General features: G+C 34.8%; 1 protein-coding gene across 5 annotated transcripts in view; it reads left to right on the top strand.

Moving 5' to 3' along the window:
- Positions 1–1,009: 1,009 nt before the first annotated feature.
- Positions 1,010–27,136, top strand: part of LOC149799405 (uncharacterized) — a 50,249-nt gene continuing 24,122 nt past the window's right edge. Inside the window, exons 1-6 of one of the 5 annotated variants that reach the window (XM_089958746.1) lie at positions 1,024–1,108; positions 3,579–3,634; positions 8,139–8,240; positions 12,836–12,952; positions 17,181–17,294; positions 18,328–18,441. In XM_089958746.1, the coding sequence (XP_089814872.1) occupies positions 12,916–12,952; positions 17,181–17,294; positions 18,328–18,441 (265 nt within the window). In that variant the 5' untranslated portion in view covers positions 1,024–1,108; positions 3,579–3,634; positions 8,139–8,240; positions 12,836–12,915. Of the gene's footprint in view, positions 1,109–3,578; positions 3,635–8,138; positions 8,241–8,396; positions 8,448–12,835; positions 12,953–17,180; positions 17,295–18,327; positions 18,442–27,136 lie in introns of those variants that run through there. The other 4 variants (XM_089958742.1, XM_089958745.1, XM_089958744.1 and 1 more) reach the window with 4 other exon arrangements.

Raw genomic sequence — 27,136 nt, 5'->3', positions numbered from 1 at the left:
CCATTGTTCCAGTGTGAGTGTGGTTTGGACTAGTTCAAGCGATGTGTGGTAGAAATTGAAAGTTGTGGTGTGGTTAAGACGTCTGATCATAGAGTTCTTCGTAGTGACAGCAATTCCTCCTCCGCGAGTGTTGCGGGGGAACGAATTGATGGAGTAACCGGTGGATGTTAGAAACAGAAAGAGCTATGCTCTTAAGACAGGCGCTATCTTGCGAAATGGTCTACACAGTAATACAAGAAGAGCAAGTGAAGTGCATCTCGAAAATCGGAATAATATAATTTGTTCTATATCATAAAAAAACGAGGCTGGTATATGTATCGAGGACTGTTAATTACAAGGAATGCGTGATACAATATATACCACGTGTTTAAAATAAATTAGTTCTGAGGTACAAGGACGGCGATATAGAGAATTTGCCACCTGAAATAAAAGCACAAAGATTGGTTGAGAAACTTAAAGGAAAACAAACACTGAACTGACTAAAACCACTACAGAGGTACTTGATGAAATCTAAGCAGAAGAAAGAACCCTCAAAGTCCAAAGGTAAGACGCAAGAACAAAGCCCCACACTAATTTGAGCGAATGTATACAAGGCCAAACAAAGCGGCTATTTTAAAACAAGGAAATATGTGTAAAGAAGAATTTCATCTAGTAAAATGCGAGAAGAAAGAACCAGGACAAATAGAAGTTGACTAATGAAAAAACAAAGAAAATAATTGTAAAAAAAGGATTAGAAGCTTATTCCAAATATTTTTAAATCGTAAAATTCTTCTTGTTCTTGTTCTTCTTTATTATTATTATTGTTATTATTATTATTATTACTGAACAGCGGTCTTTATATATATATATATATATATATATATATATATATATATATATATATATATATATATATATATATATATATATATATATAACCCGGGACGTTTTCGTCATGGTCCTTCCGATCTTTTTACCGGCATGAGCCTTTTTGGACCGGATCTTTTTTTTACCCGGGCCTTTTCCGTACCGGTCCTCACTGACCTGAAACCTCTTGAACTAAAATACATAAGTATTGTGGAAGAAAGGTAGTATTGACAAACAGTGATGGTAATGTGTGCTGCGATAGGTAAGGTTAGCCTTTTTAATTTAAAAAAGATGCAGATTTGTATGGAGTAAAAGTCTGAACGAATGTCAAAGTGATAAATCGAGTACGAAGTTCGTGCCAACTGCATATTCAAGGTTCAGTTCCAAACATTTTACACTACAGGTTCCAGATTGATACTGTGTTGCTGTATGAAAAAGATTCAAACTTCGCATGACTAGAATAAAAATAGAGATGAAGAGCAGAGACTTTTAGTACCGAAAGACTTGGGCTGGAGGACAAAATGCTAAAAATGAACATAAAGATTTAATTAAATTATATACCACTGTTCGATCCCCGGCCGAGTCATACCAAAGACTTACAAAAATGGTACTAACAGCCGCCTGGCTTGGCGCTCAGCATTAAGAGGTTAGTGTTAGGATTGGTCGGCCTGGTGTCAGGATAATGTCACTGGGTGGGACATGATGATGCTACATGTCTGTGGCTAGTGCTACATGTAAAACCTCGACGCTGATATTTATGTTGTGGGCATCAAGCACTAAAACAAAAACAACATGTGCTATGTCTTACATTGTAGGACTAGTCTGTGACATGATGCCTCAGTACTAGCCATCACTATAAACTGCTACACTGCAGACGTCGTAGTGATCTGACTAAAAAATTGTTAAAGCTACATTAAAAATCTGAATTACACACACGCACGCATACCACAGTATAACACCATGTCGCCTATTCTGCACGTGGTGTAATTCTGCGTAACGATTTATCATATCAGTAAACATTGGATCACGTTTCTTTGGTCGAAAATCAAATTCATATCAAGAAAGAATGATCGTCATTTAAGGAAAGTGATATTCATAAATTGTAAAAAAAAATATCTCATTTCTATTCTATTTGCATATGGCAATGTAATTTTTAAATGTCAACATGAAGACCCAGTTCATGACATTCTTGAACTTGCAACCCAGAAAAACCTGTTTAATATTGATATTTTAGAATCATACAAATATATACATTATTTAAAAGATGTGTACCTTAAAAGAATGGGCCATCTTAATCCAAGTTTCTAATTTTACAAGTTGTCCCACACCTACTTTATCGTCGGCTATCCAACCTGTCAACTGGATTCTCAAGAAATTCCTTGGCATATAGTCTGTTTTTAACTTCTTTAATATTTTGTTTTCATAAAAGATGTTGTCAACAGATTACATCCTGTTCATCATTGTTGTTTCTCTTCAACATAATAACTTATTTTTTATAAAATATTGAACTTTTACAAAATATTTTTACAAGATTGTTTTAGTTTGCATAATTTTCTTTCCATTTAGTGGCATTGCTACATTGAATTTTGTAAAATCCACTATAAACCTGAGCTAGTTCCTAAGCTGAAATGCTGACAGAAAATGACCAAAGTAATGCATTTCATTTCCATAACCTGATGCTTAAACAAAGCCATGTGAAGAATAGGCCGTCATATCACCAGTCGTCAAACCACAGGGTGGTGTCCAAAATTATTATTATTTTGAACAGAATGTTCAAGTGACAATTGCTGCTTTTCAAATGGCAAACATTGCAGTGTCTTATTTTCATAAATCGGTTGGATGTAGTGTTTTTTGCCAATATTGGTGATGGAAACCTTACCTGCACAGAAATGTCTGGATGAAGCATGTCTGTATATATATATAGATTAAATATTCTCATTTACCATGACATCAAATTTATGTACTGTCCATTTTATAGGTAGAGGAACTTGATATTAATTAGTGTTCACACTGGTTTCTAGTTCTTACTGTGTACATAATAAATAGAGGGCTGGACAGCGGTCATCTTTGCTTCCTTTTGGTAGGGCAGTGCTAAAACATTGACCTGTGGACTGTTGTAGATGGCTTTACTTTCATTCATTTGCAGGTTTTCAAGTGGAAAATAGATACTACATTTTTGACTTTGTAGCTTGTCAAGACAGTTTGTAGGTTATTGATACAAGAATCGACTGTCAATGCCAAGCAGTCCTCCATACACAGATACCATTAGGTCACTAGAAACACTGAAATATGCTCAAAAACTAATATACCCTACACTCTGAAATACACTAAAAAACTAATATACTCTACACTCTGAAATACGCTCAAAAACTAATATACCATACACTCTGAAATACACTTGAAAACTAATATACCATACACTCTGAAATACGCTCAAAAACTAATATACCCTACACTCTGAAATACACTAAAAAATTAATATACTGTACACTCTGAAATACGCTCAGAAACTAATATACACTCTGAAACTCACTAGAAAACTAATATACCCTATGCTCTGCAATACACTCAAAACTAATATACACTCTGAAATACACATTTTTACCATGATACTCATGAAGACACATGTATTATGATTTTGCCTGTGTTTTGAAGAATGATAATAAAATCAAAATAAAATTTTATTCAAGTGATTTTTACATGAATTATTTTTTTTCTTCTTCCATTTATAGCACAATTCACGTTGTGAGGACACTTGGTCATACTTTATTGGACAGCTAGGAAAAAGGCAAAGTATAATATATGCACAGAATGAAAGCATAAAGTATGAAAGTACCAAAAGCATATTTACTGTAACTGCAGACCCTCTCCTCTAGCAATATGACCCTTTTTTTGTACAAATGGTCCTTTTTCAAATGGGTATAGTGCATGCGGATCAGGACAGCTTCCTATTAAAAAATAATAATGCCCTCAGATCCCACTTTTGCAACAGAAAATAATATGATTTCGGGAATTACCTGACAGATATATCCCACACACCACTGTCATCTGAAAATGAACTTTTCCCATTATCTGACCTCTTTTTGAGGATATTCTTGTTATTGAGAATGAAGAAGATATTTTTAAGCCACATGGAATGAATGTAATGTTAGACACTGATTTTATTAACAGTTAACTCAACATTTCCTGTGTCTAGAAAATGACTTGTTCTGATTTGCTGGTTGTTTATATATGACATTTCCTTATTTTACCATGGTCAGAGTGTCAGTTACGTCTTCATTTTCTTATCACACGTAAATATCTCATATATACACTGAAAAAATGTAAATACACATCCTGGCTTCTCATAATCATAATCATAAATCATAATCTCACTTATATTGTGAGTTCTGACTGATTGGCCATTGTGTAAAAGGGACGGGTCCTTCCACGTTGGCTTTTAAAGTGTTCACATATAAAAGACTAATGCTGAGTTAAATCTAATGGAATATCCAACCTAACACTGGACACGTTGAAAAGGTATTTTATTTTTGTGTTAAGTTCCATATTGTTTGCTATATATGGAACAAAGGAGATAAGCTATCATTTGCATTGTAACACGTGTATGATAATTTTAATATTAATAGTAATATTTTAATATTTGATCTATGTTTTCTTGATATGAATGAATGTTGTTCCAGAATAACATACTTGGGGAAGGCAGAATGGAGTAGTCATACATAGGTACAGCGTAGAATTTGTAATACATGTGAATTTGTAATACATGTATATATATCAGTTGCCTTCAATGGGTGCCATGTATATTTAAATGGAACAGTCTGTAATAGTACAGTGATAAATAATAATAATAATAATAATAACATCTATAAAGTAACAAAATGTATAGCTTGAATAAAATAGGATCAGGCCCCATATTTTTCATTTCTGGAACAGGGTCCCCGGGTGGCAGAGTGGTCTAACCTTTACCAATCACTCTGCATGGTTTGAGTCTTGGACTTGGTCAATGTGGGTATGTGAGAAAGAATGCCAGTAGCTTTCCATGAGTCAGTGGTTCTTACTGGGGTATTCCTGGGTTCTTCCTCTAGTTATACTGACCACCACATACTGTAGCCTATTGTGTACTGAAAAATAACATTAAACCCATGACAACAACAACAATAACAATATTTATGGAGTGAAAACTGATGTAATCATTCCAGTATCTCACTACTGTATATATCCCAAGGACTGCTACTGTCAATAACTACTGTAGTCATGAAAACTCCGAATTTTAACCAGAGTAACATAACTTGGTTGGGGCATGAATTTCCCAAGTAGTCAACAAATTTGGTACCATAAACATTAGAGATATGTACATGTACCATGAAAAAGTTGGTCCTGCGGGTATTTATGAGCAAAATAACACCATATTACATCCTTGGTATTATTTGGTAAAATATTAATTATCTTGAGATCAAAGGAAAGAAGATATTTCAGCTCAAAGAAAATCAGAGCCCTCCCCAACTCCACCCCCACAAATGAGATGGTCACTACCATGTAGAAGATGACTGTTAATTATTGTACATGTAATCTAAGAACTGTAAATGGGATGATACTTTTGAATACATTGTGCTGACATTATTAAGCCTATTGCTGAATAATAGAAAATATTTGTACTGAAGTGTACCATTTGGCAGGGAAACTTTGAGTGGGATGCCAACACCAAGGCAAGATATTTATGAAAGAGTTCAAGTAAACATATAACACACTCAACAAATGAGAAAATATTTAGAACTTGAGAAATTATATAAAGTTAGAAGAGAAAACAACTGAGCTTCTGAAAATGACTAAGTCTTATAAAGGAATACCTCTACTGAACACATTCATATATGCTAATAAATAACTAAACATGACCCTGTTTTTCTTTAGTTGTTTTTATTTAAAAAAATGAATTTTTAAAAAAGTTGGATTTTGTCCGAATATCTGACAGCATTCGATTTGGCCACTGCACTGACATATGTGACATGTATCAAACATGTCATTCAAGGATCATAAATTTAATTATATTTGTAATATTCATCATTAATTTGTGACAGATACAAACATTTTGTAATACAGATACAACCATTTTGTAATATTCATCATTAATTTGTGACATACAACTATTTTATAATATTGATCATTAATTTGTGACAGATACAACCATTTTATAATACAGATACAACCATTTTGTAATACAGATGCAACCTTTTTTAATATTCATCATTAATTTGTGACATACAACCATTTTATAATATTCATCATTAATTTGTGACATACAACCATTTTGTAATACAGATACAACCTTTTGTAATATTCATCATTAATTTGTGGCATACAACCATTTTATAATATTCATCATTAATTAATGACATACAACCATTTTGTAATACAGATACAGCCTTTTGTAATATTCATCATTAATTTGTGACATGCAACCATTTTATAATATTCATAATTAATTTGTGTCAGACAACCATTTTATAATATTCATAATTAATTTGTGTCAGACAACCATTTTATAATATTTGTCATTAATTTGTGTCAGACATACAACCATTTTATAATATTCATCATTAATTTTGTCAGACAACCATTTTATAATATTCATCATTATTTTTGTGACATACAACCATTTTGTAATACAGATACAACCTTTTGTTATATTCATCATTAATTTGTGGCATACAACCATTTTATAATATTCATCATTAATTAATGACATACAACCATTTTGTAATATTCATCATTAATTAATGACATACAACCATTTTGTAATACAGATACAGCCTTTTGTTATATTCATCATTAATTTGTGGCATACAACCATTTTATAATATTCATCATTAATTAATGACATACAACCATTTTATAATATTCATCATTAATTTGTCACATACAACCATTTTGTAATACAGATACAACCTTTTGTAATATTCATCATTAATTTGTGGCATACAACCATTTTATAATATTCATCATTAATTTGTGACAGATACAACCATTTTATAATATTCATCATTAATTTGTGACAGATACAATCATTTTGTAATACAGATACAACCTTTTGTAATGTTCATAATTAATTTGTGGCACACAACCATTTTATAATATTCATCATTAATTTGTGACAGATACAACCATTTTATAATATTCCTCATTAATTTGTGACAGATACAATCATTTTGTAATACAGATACAGCCTTTTGTAATATTCATCATTAATTTGAGACATACAACCATTTTATAATATTCATCATTAATTTGTGTTGGACATACAACCATTTTATAATATTTATCATTAATTTGTGACAGATACAATCATTTTGTAATACAGATACAACCATTTTATAATATTCATCATTATTTTGTGACATACAACCATTTTATAATATTTGTCATTAATATGTGACATATAACCATTTTATAATACAGATACAACCATTTGGTAATACGGAAGATAATTTTTGGAATGAGTTTGTCATGGATAATGAAAAGAAACCATTAATATCATTATAGTCATAACAAGATTACTTGGGTCCATCCATGTACAGTCCTTACTGATGGAAACTACTGAAGTACTGTTACACTAAAAAAGTACCATGGTACATACCACCACATGTATAATAGTATTACTGCAAACCTCTAATAAACATAATCACTCATTTGATTGTTTGATTTACCAGAAACAGACTGTATTCTGGAATTTTCCATTTGGATCTTGCTCAAATTAAGTCTTTTTTCACCAGTTACATCTATCTACCAGTCTTTGATTTCCTAATTACCTCTTTCACAGCAGCTTCAAACTAGTAATTGATTTGATGCTAATTTATGTAAGTTTTATCCTTGACAAATTGTCTTATATTTTGGTCTTATATTCAACTTTAAAAATACCCATTTGTAGTGGTTTGCACTGACTGTACACTGTAACTATACAGACAACAGACAGAGCTTGAAATTTGTAATCCCTGAAATGGTTGTTTTAATTAAAATGATTATACCATTTGAAATATCTGATTTCCTTTGGCAATTTGTTTATGCATTATATTCTGGATCCTGATTAGAACGATAAATCTGTCTCAGAAGTTATTTAATCTTATAGTTGTTATTGGTTGAGAGAAAGGATTGGAATGAAAATCATTATTTAGCCCAGACAGACTTACATGAACGCACCTTCTCTATATTCTAAATCATATAGAAATCTAAGGCCTTGACATGAACTTAAGAATGTGAGATTCTCTTTTTTAAACTCTTTATTTTCTTTGCTTTTTCAGGACCAGTCAAGAATGATGTTTATTCAGTGGAACATGAGACTCACTGTGCCATCGGTACAATTAGGGGAGTGGGTGATACACAGACACATGCTAGTGACAATGGTATGTTGTTAAGTGCCGTCAGTACAATTAGGGGAGTGGGTGATACACAGACGCGTGCTAGTGACAATGGTATGGTGTTAAGTGCCATCAGTACAATTAGGGGAGTGGGTGATACACAGACGTGTGCTAGTGACAATGGTATGGTGTTAAGTGCCATCAGTACATTTAGGGGAGTGGGTGATACACAGATGGGTGCTAGTGACAATGGTATTGTGTTAAGTGCCCATATTACGTGTATTTAAATCATAATTTACTGCATTTATTTAAGTCAAGTCAATGTGCAAACTAAATAGACCCAGATCTGCTATTGCATAATATGATGGCAGATATGGGTCAGTGCAGTATATTAAGAGTGATCACCAGAACAAACAACACAGACCATGATGTGCCAGTGCATTATGTGACAGCAGGTCAGTTTCTGTTTTGCTGTTGCTCCATGTCTGTGGCACGATGCCCCAGTACTAGACATCACTATAAACTGCATCACTGCAGACATCATAGTGATATGACTGGAAAATTGTTAAAGCTATGTTAAAAATTCAAATCACAAAACACGCACAATTCATTCTATGACATGCTTGCTTGATCATTTTATTATGGGGCAAGTTACTCAGACATAGAAAATTACACTTAAGGTTTAGGTTAAATTATTTAATTTGCTGTCCTAAACCCCTTGATGGATTTTTGTTGATTTTGTTGAATAAAAATTGGCACCTGTGTATAGGCACCTGTGTATATTCTTACCTTGGGGCTTGACCCTAGGGCAAAAATATTTCGAGTTGGAGAGGTTGGTGGAACAGAGGCTGGGGATTTTAGGATCTGTGTCATACAAGATTTTGTTTTAAATTATATTAAAATCAGTATAGAAAGGAAAAATATTAAAATGTGACTTATGTTATTGTGATTGTTTAATTCTGTGGGGATTATTCAGCTTTTTACTATGTAGCAATTGAACATTGTTTACTGACTGCAGAGGCTTGCCAGAGCTTGACCAAGGAGTTAGAGCTTTCAAGGATCCATTGTTTTCCCCAAGTGGTGCAGCAAATATTTTTACCAACAGCAGAATATCCCCCTTTAATCTCAAGGATAGTTCCAGTGTACATGTCAGGGATCAAATGTAACTTGGTAGAGCTTTTGGATCATAATTCAAATACAACACCTACTCAGACCAGCCTCGCTCATTTGCCACAGCTTGTCCTTAAGAAAGGCACTAAGCCCCCATTTCCTCAGCATGATGTAGCAAAGTAAGGCACTAAAAATGCTTTTCAAAATCAGTCATCCTGCATGATACAGCCAAGTAAAGCACTGGAAGTGCTGTTCAAAATCAGTCATCCTGCATGATACAGCCAAGTAAAGCACTGGAAGTGCTGTTCAAAATCAGTCATCCTGCATGATACAGCCAAGTAAAGCATTGGAAGTGCTGTTCAAACTCAACCAAACCTCCTGCATGCTGTTAAAAATTGACCATTCCTTCTTCATGATGCTCAAAATCAACCAATCATCCTGCAGGTCTTAGCTGCTTACCTCATGCAAGCGTCTTTGGATGCCTCTACTCCATTTGCATGGAAGCACCTTTTGACGTCTCTACTCCATTCGCATGGAAGCGCCTTTTGATGCCTGTTTTAAACATCAGCCATTTTTAGCTGGTTTTCATAGCGCCACCTTCGGGGACCCCGGCCCCATTAGATACTACATTCATTTCTGTGAATGACAATTACATCAGATCACGTGGTCACTCTTTAAGGGGCACTCACCAGTTAATATGTACTTTTGAGAGAGTGATGTATGTAAGGTGAAGTAGTTCGCGTTTAAAACATGCACAATGGAGAGAATGTTGGCATACCTCTATGCTACATTAATGCAATGTGGATGATGTTTCTTTGGATATTGTACTTTTGGAAATTTTACATGATTTAAGCACACTGCTAACTAAAATGACTGCTCCCTTGTGTTAAAAAATCAGCCTGAATTAGTCTAAAGTACACTATACATAGCAGCTATTAAAATAGGGAAAATGAATTTTGCCAGACTAAACAATACCAGCTTCTGAAAGTGCAATGAATGAATTACCAAATATGTAAAATGTAAAAAAAAGTTATCGGCTCTTTTTTATACAATTTACCATTAAAGTTCAGGAATTGAAAATGACCAAGTAGAGCTAGTACTTTTTTGAAAGGTGCACATCTGAAGTAAGGCCAAGCTGTATACTCTATAACCCATAGTACACCCATCAATCATATACCAAAATAAAGGGAATTAAAGGTTCTTTGAATTATGCTTAAGATATACAAGGTCTTTTTTAATTAGCCAGTATAACCAGTGAGGAAAGCCGGGGAAATTCTTTTTCTTTAAAATCCTAACCCTATGCAAAATACGAAACTGTCGAGCGCCACTTTATGCACTGGTCTATATCTGCTATTTAAAGTAACTGGGTCATAACCTCCACTCTCCAAAATGGCGGTCACGGATTTCATTTAGTACTTACAAAGTTTTCATGATTAGAATCACAACTATGAAAGATTCAATAACTTAGGTAAAGGCTCTGATATTGATGTAGGCAGCAATTAGTTTTTATAAATTATCAAATTCAGATGAATTAGTGATGTAGACACAGACGAAAACATGTAAATTTCTAGTATGGGAAATGGCTATGGTTGATCACATGGCCTCACTGACATGACGGTGAACGAGTTCTCTCAAGATTTTAAAGCACATAAAAAATTCTTCCGTGAAAAATAATTACACAGCTATAAAATCGGACTTTACTCTTAAATTTTTCCACATATGATAGATGCGTACCAAAAATGTAAAATGGTTAAAATTGCTGTTAAACGTAACATACACTACATTGCTTAACAGTTCACAGGCAGGCCTATGCGTATGCTGTCGGCTAGGTAACAGGTGTTCTATTTATAGCGTGCTGCACTTTGTCACTATGCTATATGAGGCAAAGGGTTAAGATGTGTCATGTGATGATGTTCATGCAGAGACTTTTTTAATGAGTGCTGTTTTATATTTACAAAATTGACTTTAAATATTTAAAATGTTATCGTCTTTTGCATTTTCATTTAGATTTCTTTTTTTGAAGACCTAAACTTACACTGAACATATGACCAGACTTGTACTGATGACCCCCTCCCCAGACTTGTACTGATGACCCCCTCCCCAGACTTGTACTGATGACCCCCTCCCCAGACTTGTACTGATGACCCCCTCCCCAGACTTGTACTGATGACCCCCTCCCCAGACTTGTACTGATGACCCCCTCCCCAGACTTGTACTGATGACCCCCTCCCCAGACTTGTACTGATGACCCCCTCCCCAGACTTGTACTAATGACCCCCTCCCCAGACTTGTACTGATGACCCCCTCCCCAGACTTGTACTGATGACCCCTCCCCAGACTTGTACTGATGACCCCCTCCCCCCCCCACACACACAACATTTCCCAGCTACCATGGTGTGTTCTTGGGCAAGGTACACTTCTCCAGTTGCCACAGCACTTAACAACCTACTTGTGTTGCTGTGCTGTAAAGCAGAAAACTTATTCAAACTTCCTCGTACCTGGGTATGTGTCTGTATACTATAGAAACTATATTGGTTTTTAATAACTTGTCTTTCGTAACTATGTTGTGTGGCAGTCTTTCAAAACACATCTGACCTTTAAAACAAAATATTTGTCATTTAGGCATTAATATAAAAGACATTTTTTTTACGGACAATACCTAATGTTTATTATCATCCTCCATCACTGTTTAGAGGACATGATGAAATAGAACTACAGTTTGATTTGACCAGAAATGCCATGAATTAAATAAAACTACAATCTGACTTGACCAGAAATGCCATAAATTAAATAAAACTACAATCTGACTTGACCAGAAATGCCATGAATTAAATTTATATTTTCATTTTTAAAAGCAGTACACTGGCTTAAAGTGCAGTTGTTGAGTGTATAGGTTTTTGAAAGAAAAAAATGTTTAAATGGTTTGAGACAAGTATAAGTCTAATATTGTGAAACAGCAAATCCAGAACAGAAAATTGTACTTTTTCTTGCATATTTTAATACTTTCTTCTGCTGCAACTTTTTAATACTTAAATTATTCTGCCATTAAATTTCACAAATACTTGGCCTCCACATTAATTTGTGGTAAAGAATGTTGAGTAAGAGCCAGGAGAATTTTGGAATCGCTGATATGTATGTGCATATATACATAGATACTCTCATTGAAGTTATTTTTTAACCCATTATTATAAAATTTTTGTATTAAAATACCATTTGCAAGTACAACATTGGAGTACGGCTGACATCACAAAGTTGTATGTGTCAAACTAGGTAAAATTGGCCTGTCCATCTAAACCTGAAAAAAATATACCTTTTAACAAATTAGGCACAACATGAATTTTCACTTATATATTTATAAAGTTGTTTATATGATAATAGCTCTTATCGACTGCAGTAATCTTTTAGATAGATAATGATAAATTTATGTTACGCTGGTTTGCAAATACAACCATTACAATACTGATGCTTACTGTAATTGCTGTGTACAAAATTAGCAAGGAATGAAATTTCATTAATATCATTTATTTCAGGTCCGGTTGTCTTCACATTCAGAGATGAGCTCCATAATGTAGAATATGAGGCCAGTTTGATCAGCATTACAGGAACAAAAATGAATGATACACAACAAGACAATACTTGTGAAAATGGTATTCCACTTGCTTCTTTTTCTCAGGCCCCATATTACTACAGTGAAATCCCTCTGTAAGAAAGTGGATGGTGTACACAGCCATCTTGTTATGTGTAATATGCAATATCAAGTCCCATGTTGTTACAGCAAAACCCATCTGTTACACAATGAATGGTGTTCACAGTCATCTTGTTATGTGTAGCATGTACAATATCAAGTCCCATGTTACAGCAAAAGCCCTCTGTAACACAGTGGATGGTGTCATGTCATCTTGTTATGTGCAACATAAACAATATCAAGTCCCATGTTGTTACAGCAAAACCCCTCTGTAACACAATAGTTGATGTTCACAGTCATCTTATTATGTAACATGTACAATATCAAGTCCCATCTTGTTACAGCAAAACCCTTCTGTAACACAATAGTTGATATCCACAGTCATCTTTTTATGTAACATGTACAATATCAAGTCCCATCTTGTTACAGCAAAACCCTTCCGTAACACAATAGTTGATGTTCACAGTCATCTTATTATGTAACATGTACAATATCAAGTCCCATGTTGTTACAGCAAAACCCTTCCGTAACACAGTAGTTGATGTCCACAGTCATCTTATTTAGTAACAATTACAAGGTCAAGTCCCATCTTGTTACAGCAAAACCCCTCTGTAACATAATAGTTGATGTCCACAAACATCTTTTTATGTAACATGTACAAGATCAAGTCAGTATAGAAGGAAGAAAATTTTGAATATGGTTTCTCTATGTTCAGTAAGATGGGGTTGTGCTGCAAGATTTTTATGTTTAATCACCCAACACAAATGAAATCATTAACAATACAGTATATAGTATGTCAGGCTGGATAATAACTTTATTTTTGATTTTTAATATTTGCATGTTTTTAGTGACCGAATATTACTTTCATCTGGGGGTGGGTAGAAAATTGCATGCTTTGATTATTCAGTTACCAACTTAAATAGTCAGCTATTAAATGTAGTATGTATGTGGATAGTCTGGTAAGATCCAGTATGTCCATAATATACCTGTATTCCTGTAGTCTGGCATTCTGCCTTTTTCTTCACATTACCAAGATAGTGAAGAATTCAGGTTACCATACTGAAAATTTAGCTGCTAATTGTTAATTTAATTATTTATTGAACCTTCATCAGTAAAACCAATGTCTTCTTTGTGTTTGTATTCAATGCATCCTGATTTTAATCAATGGGTAAGCAGTAGCCAACAGATGTTTGCTCAATCAGTTGGCATATAAAATCAGGCACCATAAAATGCAATGGCCTAACAAAAGTTTTTCATCTGAATTTATAAATCACTTAATTTACTTACCTGTTTGGGGCCCCGACTGGTTTAAAGTGCTTACTGTTAAGGGTCGTTGCCATCTCACCTCAGTCTTTCTGGATTCGAGTCTCGGATTTAGCCAATGTGGGTATGTGAGAAAGCTTGCCATTAGCTTCTTGTGGGTCAGTGGTTCTTTTCTGGGTTTTCCTGGATTCTTCCTCCACCATTTATACTGGCTGCCATGAAAAGCCTGTTTTGTGCTGAAAAATGGCATTAAACCCTACAACAACTTCCCTCATATTCAGTCTTCATATCCTCTTGGCATGAAACACGCAATGCAAACTCAGAACCTTTGCTATTCACCTGCACTGACTTAAACTGTTTTCAAACTTTTCTTTTTTAGCTGATGTTTTAGCATTGTGAGAAAGTGAACATTTCAGAATTTTGGACTTGAATTAACCAAAAGAAAAAACAGTAGACTCTGCCCTTCAACATAACTTAAAGCTTCTTCAAAACACAACAACAGTTAAACAAGTAAAAAAAAAGTCAAATCTTTCTGACAAAATTGATTTGTTGGTTTTGTCTCCTTTTTATGTCACATCTGCCAAAGGTTAGCCAAGTTTTAATCAAAGACTCACAAGCCATCATGGAGCACAGTTTATCTCATTATTGTTTATAGTGAAATATTAATTAAATAATTAAATATTATTATTTTTATTAGTATTATATACCTGATTAAATATCCTGCCTTTGGCCTTAAATCTATCCAAATACTATTGTAATCAGTTTACTTTTTGTTGTGTATTCCGCTGGTAACAATTCTTAATTTGATTACTTGGCTTGCATCATTGCACTGATGGAACAGTTCCAGGCCTCAGTAGACTGGTTGTAACTGTTTCAGTAAAATGTGGATAAAATGCATAAAAATACTTTAAAAAATGTATCCCCCAGTTATTTAAATCTTTTAATTTTCAAAAGCAGTAGATTTCAGGTGTAAACTTGGTATATGAAGTATACAGCCTTTAAAATGGTAATTTATTCCTACCACTGTTAGAATCGCATGTATGATAATCATCACTTCTTGTGAAAAACAAACTGGCTTCTAATAATGGAGGCAAGAATAGATTTGTTGTAAGGATCTGCTTTATTGTTTTGCCGTTTGTTGTTTATTCACATGGATACATTAATTTTCAAACACAGTGATCTTTAGATTTTAGACTTCATTTGTAAAAAAAAAATTAATAATGTTCAGTTTTGAAACAAACTTCTTTTCAAAAACGTTTAGTACCCCCAGGATAATTATTACTTTAATGCAACAACAGTGTGTGGAAAATTACATGGTACAAAAAAATTACAAGAAATGTTGTACTCTTGGTGTTGCTCTGCAGTAGCACCGAGTCCTCATTTTCGACATAGTTTCAATGAATACAGCACTGATTTTATTAAAAAATATTTCCTCTGTCATTTGGAGAATGACTTGGCTGTTTTCTTTTTGCATTTTTTATTCTTTACCCATGAAATTGAATGGTTTACTGATAAACTTGGTTGCGGCAGTTATGCATCTGTTAAATTGCCCATCTCCGGTTCATTATGATGTCAGTACCTTTGACCTCATGTACAAGTTTCTCCATCAAATGTGTTCCCCAAACACATAAATATTAAGGGATATAAACCAGCTACTGTGTGAATCCAGCCCTACTAAAAGAAGAAAATTATTTTTTTCTGTCAATCTCATATAGACAAACAGTCAGTAACTCTTGCACATTACCTCTCCTTGCTGTCACCAGGTGTTGCTAGTTTTTAAGCTTTACTTGCGTTCTAACGCCACATACGCTATACCTCTAACAATCCAAGCCATTCTAGTGTTAAAATTGGACCATCCAACTTTAAATTTGAATTTAAGTTGGGCAATCATTCTTCTGCATGTTTTTTTAAATAAAAATTTTCTTAATTTGAATGACTTGGTCATCTTTATGGACTTTCTCCATTTAAGACCATGTTACAACATGCTATTGTTTAACTCATTTGGTCATTTACAAGTTAGCATAACAGTGACTACTTTTGCTTTCCCTGTTTGTAGCAGGATTGTGGTATTAGCAAGTTAGTAACATGCTGAATAGCTGATTTTTTGCTTTGCTTTCTCTTCTTGTGTCATTATAATGGAAATGTCAACTAAATGCATGAAATGCAAAAAAGTTAAAGGCAAGGAAGACAACCATGAATTTTGTATGTAGTAAGTCATCAGGAATCAAAGAGTCATCATTCACTTGCTCTCTTCCATAAGCAGGTCCAGAGCATAGGTCATGCAAGATCCTGTTCATGCACTCAAGTGCTACTTGAAATGTACAGAGAAAAGTCATGGTGAAAGCTGGGAAACAGGATATCACCCCTCGATCCCTTGCTTCGTACCAGAAATGGGTTGCAGGTTCTCCATACTCTGGATGTCTCACAAGAGTTGCCTCATGACAATTAGAACTATCTCTACAAGCCTTGCATTCAAACATGATGTTTCAATCTGAGATATAGTAAAAGCTGTTGGCTGGTATGCAGAGTCAACCTTCTTGAGTTATTATCTCATTGATTCAGCTTTGCTTAGTGGGGCTGTTTATATACTTTTATATGGAGATAGTTTGATACCCTCTGTCCAACCAACCATTGATTCATCAGTCATGCATCCAATATGGCTGCAGTGATGACTGTCTTAAAATGTTATCGCTGCTTCCCCTAATGATCATTATAAAATGATGTTTTTACAAAAGACAAACTTATTTTTCTACAAAATTTTGTTTCTTAAAAGTTAGGTGCTTTTAGTGATTCTCTCAATCAGGTAATTATTGATTCATGCAATTGAATATCATCCTTTTTTTGCAGCCTTTAAAATCTAAATCTGATGACAGACTCAATACATGATGTTATGTTCTTCATGTTTTCAGGTGTTTATTTTGTTTCAGGGTCAGTGACTAATGAAGTCAAGAGGGAGCTCCATTACACAGAATATGAGAACAGTTACATAGACAGTACAGGCAGAACAGACGAACCAAGACATAACAGTGTTGATGTAACTGGTATGGCTTTCAGTGCATGTGTTAGAGTGTTTGTGTGTGTGATTTGGATTTTTAATGTAGCTTTTAAAAAAATTCAGTCATATTGCTATGATGTCTGCAGTTTGTCAGTTGATAGTGATGTCTAGCACTGGGCATCATGTCGCAGACATGTAACATCATGTCCCACCCAGCCAGCCAATCCTAACACTAACCTCTTAATGCTGAGCACCAAATGAGGCAACTGTTAGTACATGTTTTTTAAAGTCTTTGTTATGACTCCGCTGGGGTTTAGAATATGTTATGTATTTCTGCTGATATGGCACTCAGTACATACATTATGTATCTTACCAATTTTCACTTGCTTGTTTGAGGATTTCCATAGGTTATTTTATATTGACATTTGACATATATCAATTTTACTTTGCTTATGTTATGGACTGTTTATATACATTTATATGGAGATAATTTGATACCCTCCGTCTGTCCATCCAACCATCTGACCATCAGTCATGTATCCAATATGACTGCCATGACAAATGTCACTACTCTCCCTGAATGGATAATCAACAGGACATGGTATTTTTATCAAAGGACTCGTACTTTGTCCAAAATGAAACTGTGCCAAGCTGACATCCATTATGTGTAAAACAACAACTGATTTTAAAATCTTGTTACTGCTGAAGAATATCATATGGTTTGAACCCCTGAACTTTAAAAGTAAGATATGTACTTATCTTGAATTCTTTGTAATTCTTTTTGATTAGGAGAGCATCAGTTCTTTATATGGAATCTTGGGGATTTTTCGTGTTTTTTAAATTACTTTGTAGTGCTAATTTGTGATGCAGTGGATATTTATGATCAGGTATTGGAGAAACTTATTTTTCTTCAAAATTCTATTTCTTACAAGTAGGTACACATAGTGATTATCTGAGTAGATTATCCTTTCCTGTAATTAAATCTCATCCCTTTTTTTGGCAGTCTTTAAAATCAAAATCTGTAGATAGACTTAATATGTGACGTTATGTTCTTCATAGTATATTTTATTTTGCTTCAGGGTCAGTGACTAATGAAGTCAAGAGTGAGCTTCATTACACAGAATATGAGAACAGTTACATAGGCAGTACAGACAGAGCAAATGAATCAAGACAAAACAATGTTGATGTAACTGGTAAGGCATTCAATGCATATGTTATGTATATACATATATAAACTGTAACTTATCTGGTTAGCTTATGTTATGGGTTGTTTACATACTTTTTTATGGAGATTGTTTGATACCCTCCTTCTGTCCATCCAACCATTCAGCTGTCAGTCAGTCTAGTTTCTTTCCAATATGACTCACTGCCTTGGGGTAAAGAACCAAATTATTGGGCATATTTTGGTTCAAGTTTTATTATCACTTATACTTCTGTAAACCATTCTTGGATAAGATACTTCCCTTATCAGTACCTATTCTGCTGTCTTTTCACCACCAACCCCCAATTGATTTGGTTCCAGGGTGCAGCCTTTAGGGTCATTAATTATTCTGTGGACACATTATGGTTTTTTGTTTAAATTATTTTTCTCATCATTTATATTTTCATAACCAATACAGTTCATGTTTGGTATATAATGTTGTCACACAAACCATATGTAATTTAGTACTTCTATCCTTGGGTCATGCTGGTGGATGTGGCCAAGGGGTCAGTATGTAAGACACCTTTTGGTAGTGATTTTTTAAAAATCCATCAACTCTTTAAAAATTCACTTCAGATTTAAAATATACTATGATCCTGGATTTTGCTGTCTTAGGCTGTGTTCTTGTCTGGGTTGTAACAATTGTTGGGGTTATGAGGATCGAGAAGAAAGACAACTTTTGGGCGAATATTTTTTCTCCTGATATTTAAATAACTTGTACCTCAATTCATTTCAGAATTTGAATATATCATATGATTCCATACTTCTTTATCTATCCCTACTATACTGTTTTTCTACAATTGTTCCCTAGATGGGCAGATTGGGTCAAGAAATATGACAATTTTTTAATTAACTGCTTCATTATTATTAGAAGCATTGCATGAAATTTAATAATTTGAATGGGACATTGTACCTATTACATTGTAACACTAATACTCCTGCATTATGTCTTTGAGGGGTGGGCCCGAGTGGCTGAGTGGTCTAAAGTGCTCACCATTCCTGATCAGTTCTATCTCACCTCTTTCTGCCTGGGTTTGAGTCTCAGAATTGGCTAACGTGGGTACGTGAGAAAGCTTGCCAGTAGCTTCTCGTTGCTTGGTTTTTATTTCTGGGGTTTTCCTGAGTTCTTCCTCCACCAGTTATACTGGCCACTATGTATAACCTATCTTGTGCTGAAAAATGGATTAAACCCTCAACAACAACAACAACAGTGCCATTGGGTCATAAAAATATGATACTTTCATAGGTTATATAATTTTTGGATCCAGTTCCAGGATTGAAATATGTAACATACACTTCTCTTTCATCATAATGCGGCATTACGGGTCATGCCCTGTGGCATAGAGTTATACCCTTTCATATATTGACAGCATGTCTTATAAAATATTTTATAAAAACACAGTTCATGTTCAAGAACAATTCAGAGAAGTCCAATAATATAACATTTGAGTTTAAGAAAAGCTGTATAATATAACTACTGGAATGTGAAGGCTTTAATATAATTACTGGAATGTGAAGGCTGTATAATATTACTACTGGAAATAGGGAGGCTGTATAATATAACTACTGGAATGTGAAGGCTTTAATATAATTACTGGAATGTGAAGGCTGTATAATATTACTACTGGAAATAGGTAGGCTGTATAATATAATTACTGGAATGGGAAGGCTGTATAAAATAATTATTGGATTTTGAAGGCTGTATAATATTACTACTGGAAATAGGGAGGCTGTATAATATAACTACTGGAATGTGAAGGCTTTAATATAATTACTGGAATGTGAAGGCTGTACAATATAACTACTGGAAATAGGGAGGCTGAATAGTAAAACTACTGGATTATGAAGGCTGTATAATATAACTAGTGGAGTGTGAAGGCTGTAATATTACTACTGGAAATAGGGAGGCTGTATAATATAACTACTGGAATGGGAAGGCTGTAATATTACGACTGGAAATGGGTAGGATGTATAATATAACTACTGGAATGGGAAGGCTGTATAATATGATTACTGGAATGTGAAGGCTGTATAATATTACTACTATAAGTAGGGAGGCTGTATAATATAACTACTGGAATGGGAAGGCTGTATAATATGATTATTGGATTGTTGTTGTTGTTCTGGGGTTTAATGCCATTTTTCAGCAAACAATAGGCTATATATGGCGGCCAGTATAATTGGTGGAGGAAGAACCCAGGAAAAACCGGGAAAGAACCACTGATCCACAAGAAGCTACTGGCAAGCTTTCTCACATACACACATTGGCTGAATTATTGGATTGTGAAGGCTGTATAATATTACTACTGGAAATAGGGAGGCTGTATAATATAACTACTGGAATGGGAAGGCAGGCTGTATAATATAACTACTGGAATGGGAAGGCTGTATAATGTTACTGCTGGAAATAGAGAGGCTGTATAATATAACTACTGGAATGGGAAGGCTGTATAATATTACTGCTGGAAATAGGGTGGCTGTATAATATAACTAATATAACTACTGGAATGGTAAGGCTGTATAATATTACTGCTGGAAATAGGGAGGCTGTATAATATAACTACTGGAATGGTAAGGCTGTATAATATTACTGCTGGAAATAGGGAGGCTGTATAATATATCTACTGGAATGGGAAGGCTGTATAATATTACTACTGGAAATAGGGAGGCTGTATAATATAACTACTGGAATGGTAAGGCTGTATAATATTACTGCTGGAAATAGAGAGGCTGTATAATATAACTACTGGAATGGGAAGGCTGTATAATATTACTGCTGGAAATAGGGAGGCTGTATAATATAACTAGTGGAATGGTAAGGCTGTATAATATTACTGCTGGAAATAGGGAGGCTGTATAATATAACTACTGGAATGGGAAGGCTGTATAATATTACTACTGGAAATAGGGAGGCTGTATAGTATAACTACTGGAATGGTAAGGCTGTATAATATTACTACTGGAAATAGGGAGGCTGTATAATATAACTACTGGAATGGGAAGGCTGTATAATATTACTGCTGGAAATAGGGAGGCTGTATAATATAACTACTGGAATGAGAAGGCTGTATAATATTACTACTGGAAATAGGGAGGCTGTATAATATAACTACTGGAATGGTAAGGCTGTATAATATAACTACTGGAAATAGGGAGGCTGTATAATATAACTACTGGAATGGTAAGGCTGTATAATATTACTGCTGGAAATAGGGAGGCTGTATAATATAACTACTGGAATGGTAAGGCTGTATAATATTACTGCTGGAAATAGGGAGGCTGTATACTATGACCAGGCATGAGGCTGATTATGATTGTAATCGATGACCATGTGATCTGTAATCATAATTGTAATCATTGATTTCAGAAGCTCTATCCCCCTGCGGGCCCGGGTTTGTAGAATTGTCCCAACGTGTCCTCATTACTTAGAGTGAAATCATCGAACGGATGATAAATAAAGGTGTCACTGCAGTCCATAGAATTCATATCAAATGAAATAACAATCTGCAGGACACTAACACGATTATACTCACTTTCAACCGACCAACAGGACCTAAAGTTGTCAAAGTTGGATTCTTACAAGTCAGGGTTGAGATATATATACAAAATCTCCTTCAGTGCTTCAAATGTCAAAAATACAGTCTTCATGAAGACCGATGCTCAAGAAGGCAAGTATGTGGCCGATGCTGTGACCCTTCTCATCAGGAATTCTAGTGCAGAGCCACTCCGCATTGCATCAACTATGGAAAGGAGCACCATGCTGATTCAAAAGATTATGACACCTGGAAACAGGAGGAGGAAATACAGAGGGTTAACTACACCTCCAACATCCCTTAGCTATAGGCCAGGAAGCTTGAACAAGCTAGAACTTCCCTCCCTGGCCCGACCTTTTCATCTGTAGTTAAAAACAACCCCAAAGCAACTAAAGATGCCCAAACCCAAACAAACCCACCTGAATCCCCTTCCAGCTCGAACATTCCGCATTACAAACCTCTGAAAAATTCAATATCGACTCAAACAACATTCAGCAACACTCCACCGACAAAATCACCAAACATTAAAAAAATGTCATAGACAAATAGGCAGCAAAATGGATCTGATGACCCTTAAAGCTGCACAACAGGTTTCGAGACTTGGAGGATATGGATGCAGAAGAAACTGCTCCATGTCCTCAGGGTGGCCCCAGACCTACAACCCAAAAATTTAATCCCGTTCTTCCTCCAGAGAACTAAACCCAAATATTAATCTGTGAAAGATCTAACCTAGTTACATCTGCTCTGATTTAAAAAGATCCATAATGAAGAACAGCATCATACAATGGAATTGCCAAGGACTTAAAACCAACTACATTAACATTCTTCTGCTTTTAAACGAACATGATCCTGCAGTACTTTGCCTGCAGGAAACATTTTTAAAAGATGCAGACAACATCATATTTAAAACCTACTCCTTTTTTAACACCTACTCCAAAACTGGTGACAGGGCCTCAGGAGGAGTTTCTGTTGTTGTAAACAATAGGGCTCCTCATAGCGTCATTCCCTTAAACACACATTTACAAGCCATTGCTGTAAGTGTCACACTACATTGAGTGATTTCCTTTTTCTCAACACCACCAAACACCAACCTGGTACCAAATAACTTAGTGTTACATATATCTGATTTAATTCATATTTATTTTAATTTTATTGTTTGTTTGTCAGCTTTAAAAATTTATTTGTATTGTACATGATATTATAATATAATCTTGTTTGCATGATTCGGATAATTTTTCAGAAAATCTGTTTGACCTAACTCTAACTGTAAACACCTAAGGCTGACCTGATTTCTGACCATAATTCAAAATTAATAACAGTCACGTGAACAAGTTCTATTTTTTATTTATTTTTATTGTGGGAATAATAAGGCTGAGATTGAGGCTGTGTTGGATATGTGACCCTCTACCTGTAAATAGTTTTAATGAAGTAATCAACTTTTTTATATTTTATTCTCAAAGTAAAATGATTGGTTTCTATCAAGGTTATACTGGGGCTGCATGATTTTTTTATATGGAAACATGATCACACGACCTTCTATTTTACAATTCAGGCATTTCCAAAATTGCGCATTACATATGTATCGATTTAAGAATTTAATATCCTATGCTACTTTTGGATTATAATTGGAAGGTTGCTGATGACCTTCACAGCAGTGACCAGTTTACAACTCTCAAGAACACCAATGTTACAATTGATGAAACAATTCCACAGTGGAATTAAAAGAAGGCTGACTGGGCCAAATTTGAAACACTTTGCACAGCTAGGCTTAACTGGGATACTGTTTTGAACAACAATAACCCTTTTCAGTATTTTACTTGTCTTAATAGAAATTGCAGAAGAATCCATTCCCAAGTCCTCACCAAACTGTAAAAGAACCCAAAAGCCATGGTTCACCAAAGAATGTAAAGAGGTCATTAGACAACACCAACTAGCACTGAAAAATATTTAGTAATCGACCAATGCCTGAAATTTAACTAAGCACCGTAGTGTTCAGGCCAAAGCCCGCTGCATGATTAAAGAAAGTAAAAGAGCATCATGGTAAAAATATGTTTCAACTTTAAATTCTCGTTCCTCTATAAAGAAAGTTTGGGTCACAATCCGCATAATAAATGGAAAGGGAAAACACAATTCTTTCCGACATCTGAAACTAAACAACAAAAATTTTAATTCCATACATGACATAATTAATATACTTGCTGATAGTTTCTCTAAAAATTCCTCATCATCTAATTATTCAGAAGCCTTCAAAAGATTATAAACTCAAAAAGAAAATACATGGTTGAAATTCACATCGAATAACTCAAAAAGTTATAATCAACCATTCACTGTTTGAGCTGATGGAATTTTTTAATAATCAACATGATACATCAACTGGGCCTGACAATATACATTGCCAGTTTTTGAAATACCTTCCAGAACCTTCATTAACAGTTCTTCTGGAAATCTTCAATGATTTATGGGCTATGGTAAGGTACCAAAAATTTGGAAAGAAGCAACAGTAATACCAGTTCCCAAACCAGGTAAAGATAGGTTAGATCCTAAAAGCTATTGGCCCATTGCTCTGACCAGCTGTGTGTGCAAAACGATGGAACAAATGATCAATTCTTGGCTTGTATGGTACGTGGAAACTAATAATTTAAAGTGGCTTTCGACATGGCTGGAGTACCAGTGATCATCTATTAGACTGGAAACTTTTATTTGTGATGCATTTATCAAGAAGGAACATTTAGTAGCGGTTTTTTATGATTTAGAAACAGCCTATGACACGACGTGGTAGTATGGGATACTAAATGACCTGCACGATCTGGGTCTAAAAGGCCATCTGCCCTCCTCCATATCAAACTTTCTCTTAGACAGAGAATTCAAGGTACGAGTGGGCTCCACCCTATCAGATCTGCACAAGCAAGAGATGGGTGTGCCACAGGGCAGCATTCTATCTGTGACGCTTTTCAACATCAAGATCAATAGCGTCACCAAGTTTTTGGCTCCTGGTGATAATTGCTCGTTATACGCTGATGATTTTCTAATATGTTATCGATCAAAGCACATGAATACAGTTGAAAGACAACTACAACAAAATGTCAACAAGATTCAAAATTGGGCCAGTTCTAACGGTTTCAAATTCTCGAAATCTAAAACGGTATGTATGCATTTCTGTCAGTTATGAAGACATCATGATGAACCTAAACTGACACTGGACGGAACACCTATACCAATTGTTGATGAAACAAAGTTTTTAGGTATTATCTTTGACAGAAAACTGACTTTTATTCCACACCTAAAGAACTTGAAAGCTAAAGGCTTAAAATTTCTAGGTCTACTTAAATTAGTAGTGGACACTGATTGGGGTGCTGATAGAAAAGTCATTCTCAATTTATATATAGAATGTTTATTCGCTCCAAACTCAACTATGGTTGCATTGTTTATAGTTCAGCAAGGAAGTCCTACTTAAAGATGCTTGACCCAATTCATCATCATGGAATAAGACTCGCTCTAGGAGCATTTAGGACATCCCTATGTGAAAGCCTTCTCGCTGAAGCGAATGAACCACCTTTATCGCATCGTAGAGAAATGCTTTCTGCACAGTATGCTCTCAAATTAAGATCACACCCTCTGAACCCTGCTTTTTGGCTGTTTTTCAACCCAAATACAAAACCTTATACAAAAATAAACCAAATGCCATAGCTTCCTTTGGCATTAGAATATCATCCGGCCTTGACAGTACCAAAATTGATCTTTCTAAAATTCAGAAAATGTCCATCTCCGAAACACCTCCCTGTCTACTTAAACAACCAAAAGTAATTTTTACGCTACACAATGGAAAAAAATCTGAGACAAACTCTTCCATCTTCCACAACTCTTATCACGAACTCCTCACTGAATTTGAAATCTACACAAGATATTATACTGATGGATCAAAGGATGAGGAAAAGGCTGCTGCAGCCTTCGTTTGTAGAAAATACAGAACACAAGCTCGCTTGCCAAATGGTACATCAAATTTTTCAGCCAAAATCAGAGCAATCGACCTTGCTCTGCAATATATTGAAAACCAATGCATTTCAAACAGCTTCATCTTCTCTGACTCACTATCAGTACTTCAGTCACTACACAATAGAAAACTGGAGAACTCATTATAAACCAATATTCTTGTCAAAGATACTGAGCTGAGTATCTCCCACAAGATAGTATGCTGTTGGTTACCTAGCCATATTGGTATCAAAGGTAATGAAAAAGCAGATCGCGCTGCTAATATGACCCTAACCCTAGAACCATCTGATTTTAAAATACCGTATACTGATTTTAACCTAGTATCAAAGAGTCTTTACATCAGAAGTGGCAGGCATCATGGAATGATGCAGTGAATAACAAACTTCATGCAATCAAGCCAACCCTAGTAAAATGGACTCCATCCTACAGAACCATCCATAGAGAGGAGGTAGTCATTGCAAGAATTCGAATTGGTCATACTTATATAATCCACTCCCACATACTAAAAGGTGAAGACCTATCAGAATGTGTTACTTGCAATGAACCATTCACTGTTAAGCACATTATGACGGAGTGTTTTGACCTCCAACCTACATGCAATCAGTACTACAATGTGCATGACATGAAGGAACTTTTTGATATAATAAACATATCTTATTATTATAGAATTCCTGAAAGAAGTAAACATTTATTCTAAACTATAACTTTTATGTCATCACCTTGAGCATTTTTATGTAATGTATATTCCATCCCTTATTTTCAATTCCTTTTAGTCTGTCATTAACATACACCATTTACATTCCCCCTTGATTGGGAAGCTTTATTTATTACTGTTACATCTTGTTGTTTTACCTTCAACTGTTTGGTTTTATATCTCTGGTCGATACAAAACCTTTTACCACTTTTAAATGATCTTACATATAACCTTTTGTATGGCGCTAAATAGCCTAATTGTGCTGATGTGCCATAAAAATATTAATCACTCAGTCAATCAGAAGCTCTTTAATTATAATTGTAATCATCCTTCATATAATATGACTGCTGAAATGGAAAGGTTGTATAATATGACTACTGAAATGGGAAGACTGTATAATATTACTACTGAAATGGGAAGGTTGTATAATATTACTACTGAAATGGGAAGGCTGTATAATATTACTACTG

This window comes from Sinohyriopsis cumingii, chromosome 5, assembly GCF_028554795.1.
Source record: "Sinohyriopsis cumingii isolate HCF-2022 chromosome 5, ASM2855479v2, whole genome shotgun sequence".
Taxonomy (NCBI): domain Eukaryota; kingdom Metazoa; phylum Mollusca; class Bivalvia; order Unionida; family Unionidae; genus Sinohyriopsis; species Sinohyriopsis cumingii.
This window is presented reverse-complemented; position numbering and strand designations above follow the sequence as displayed.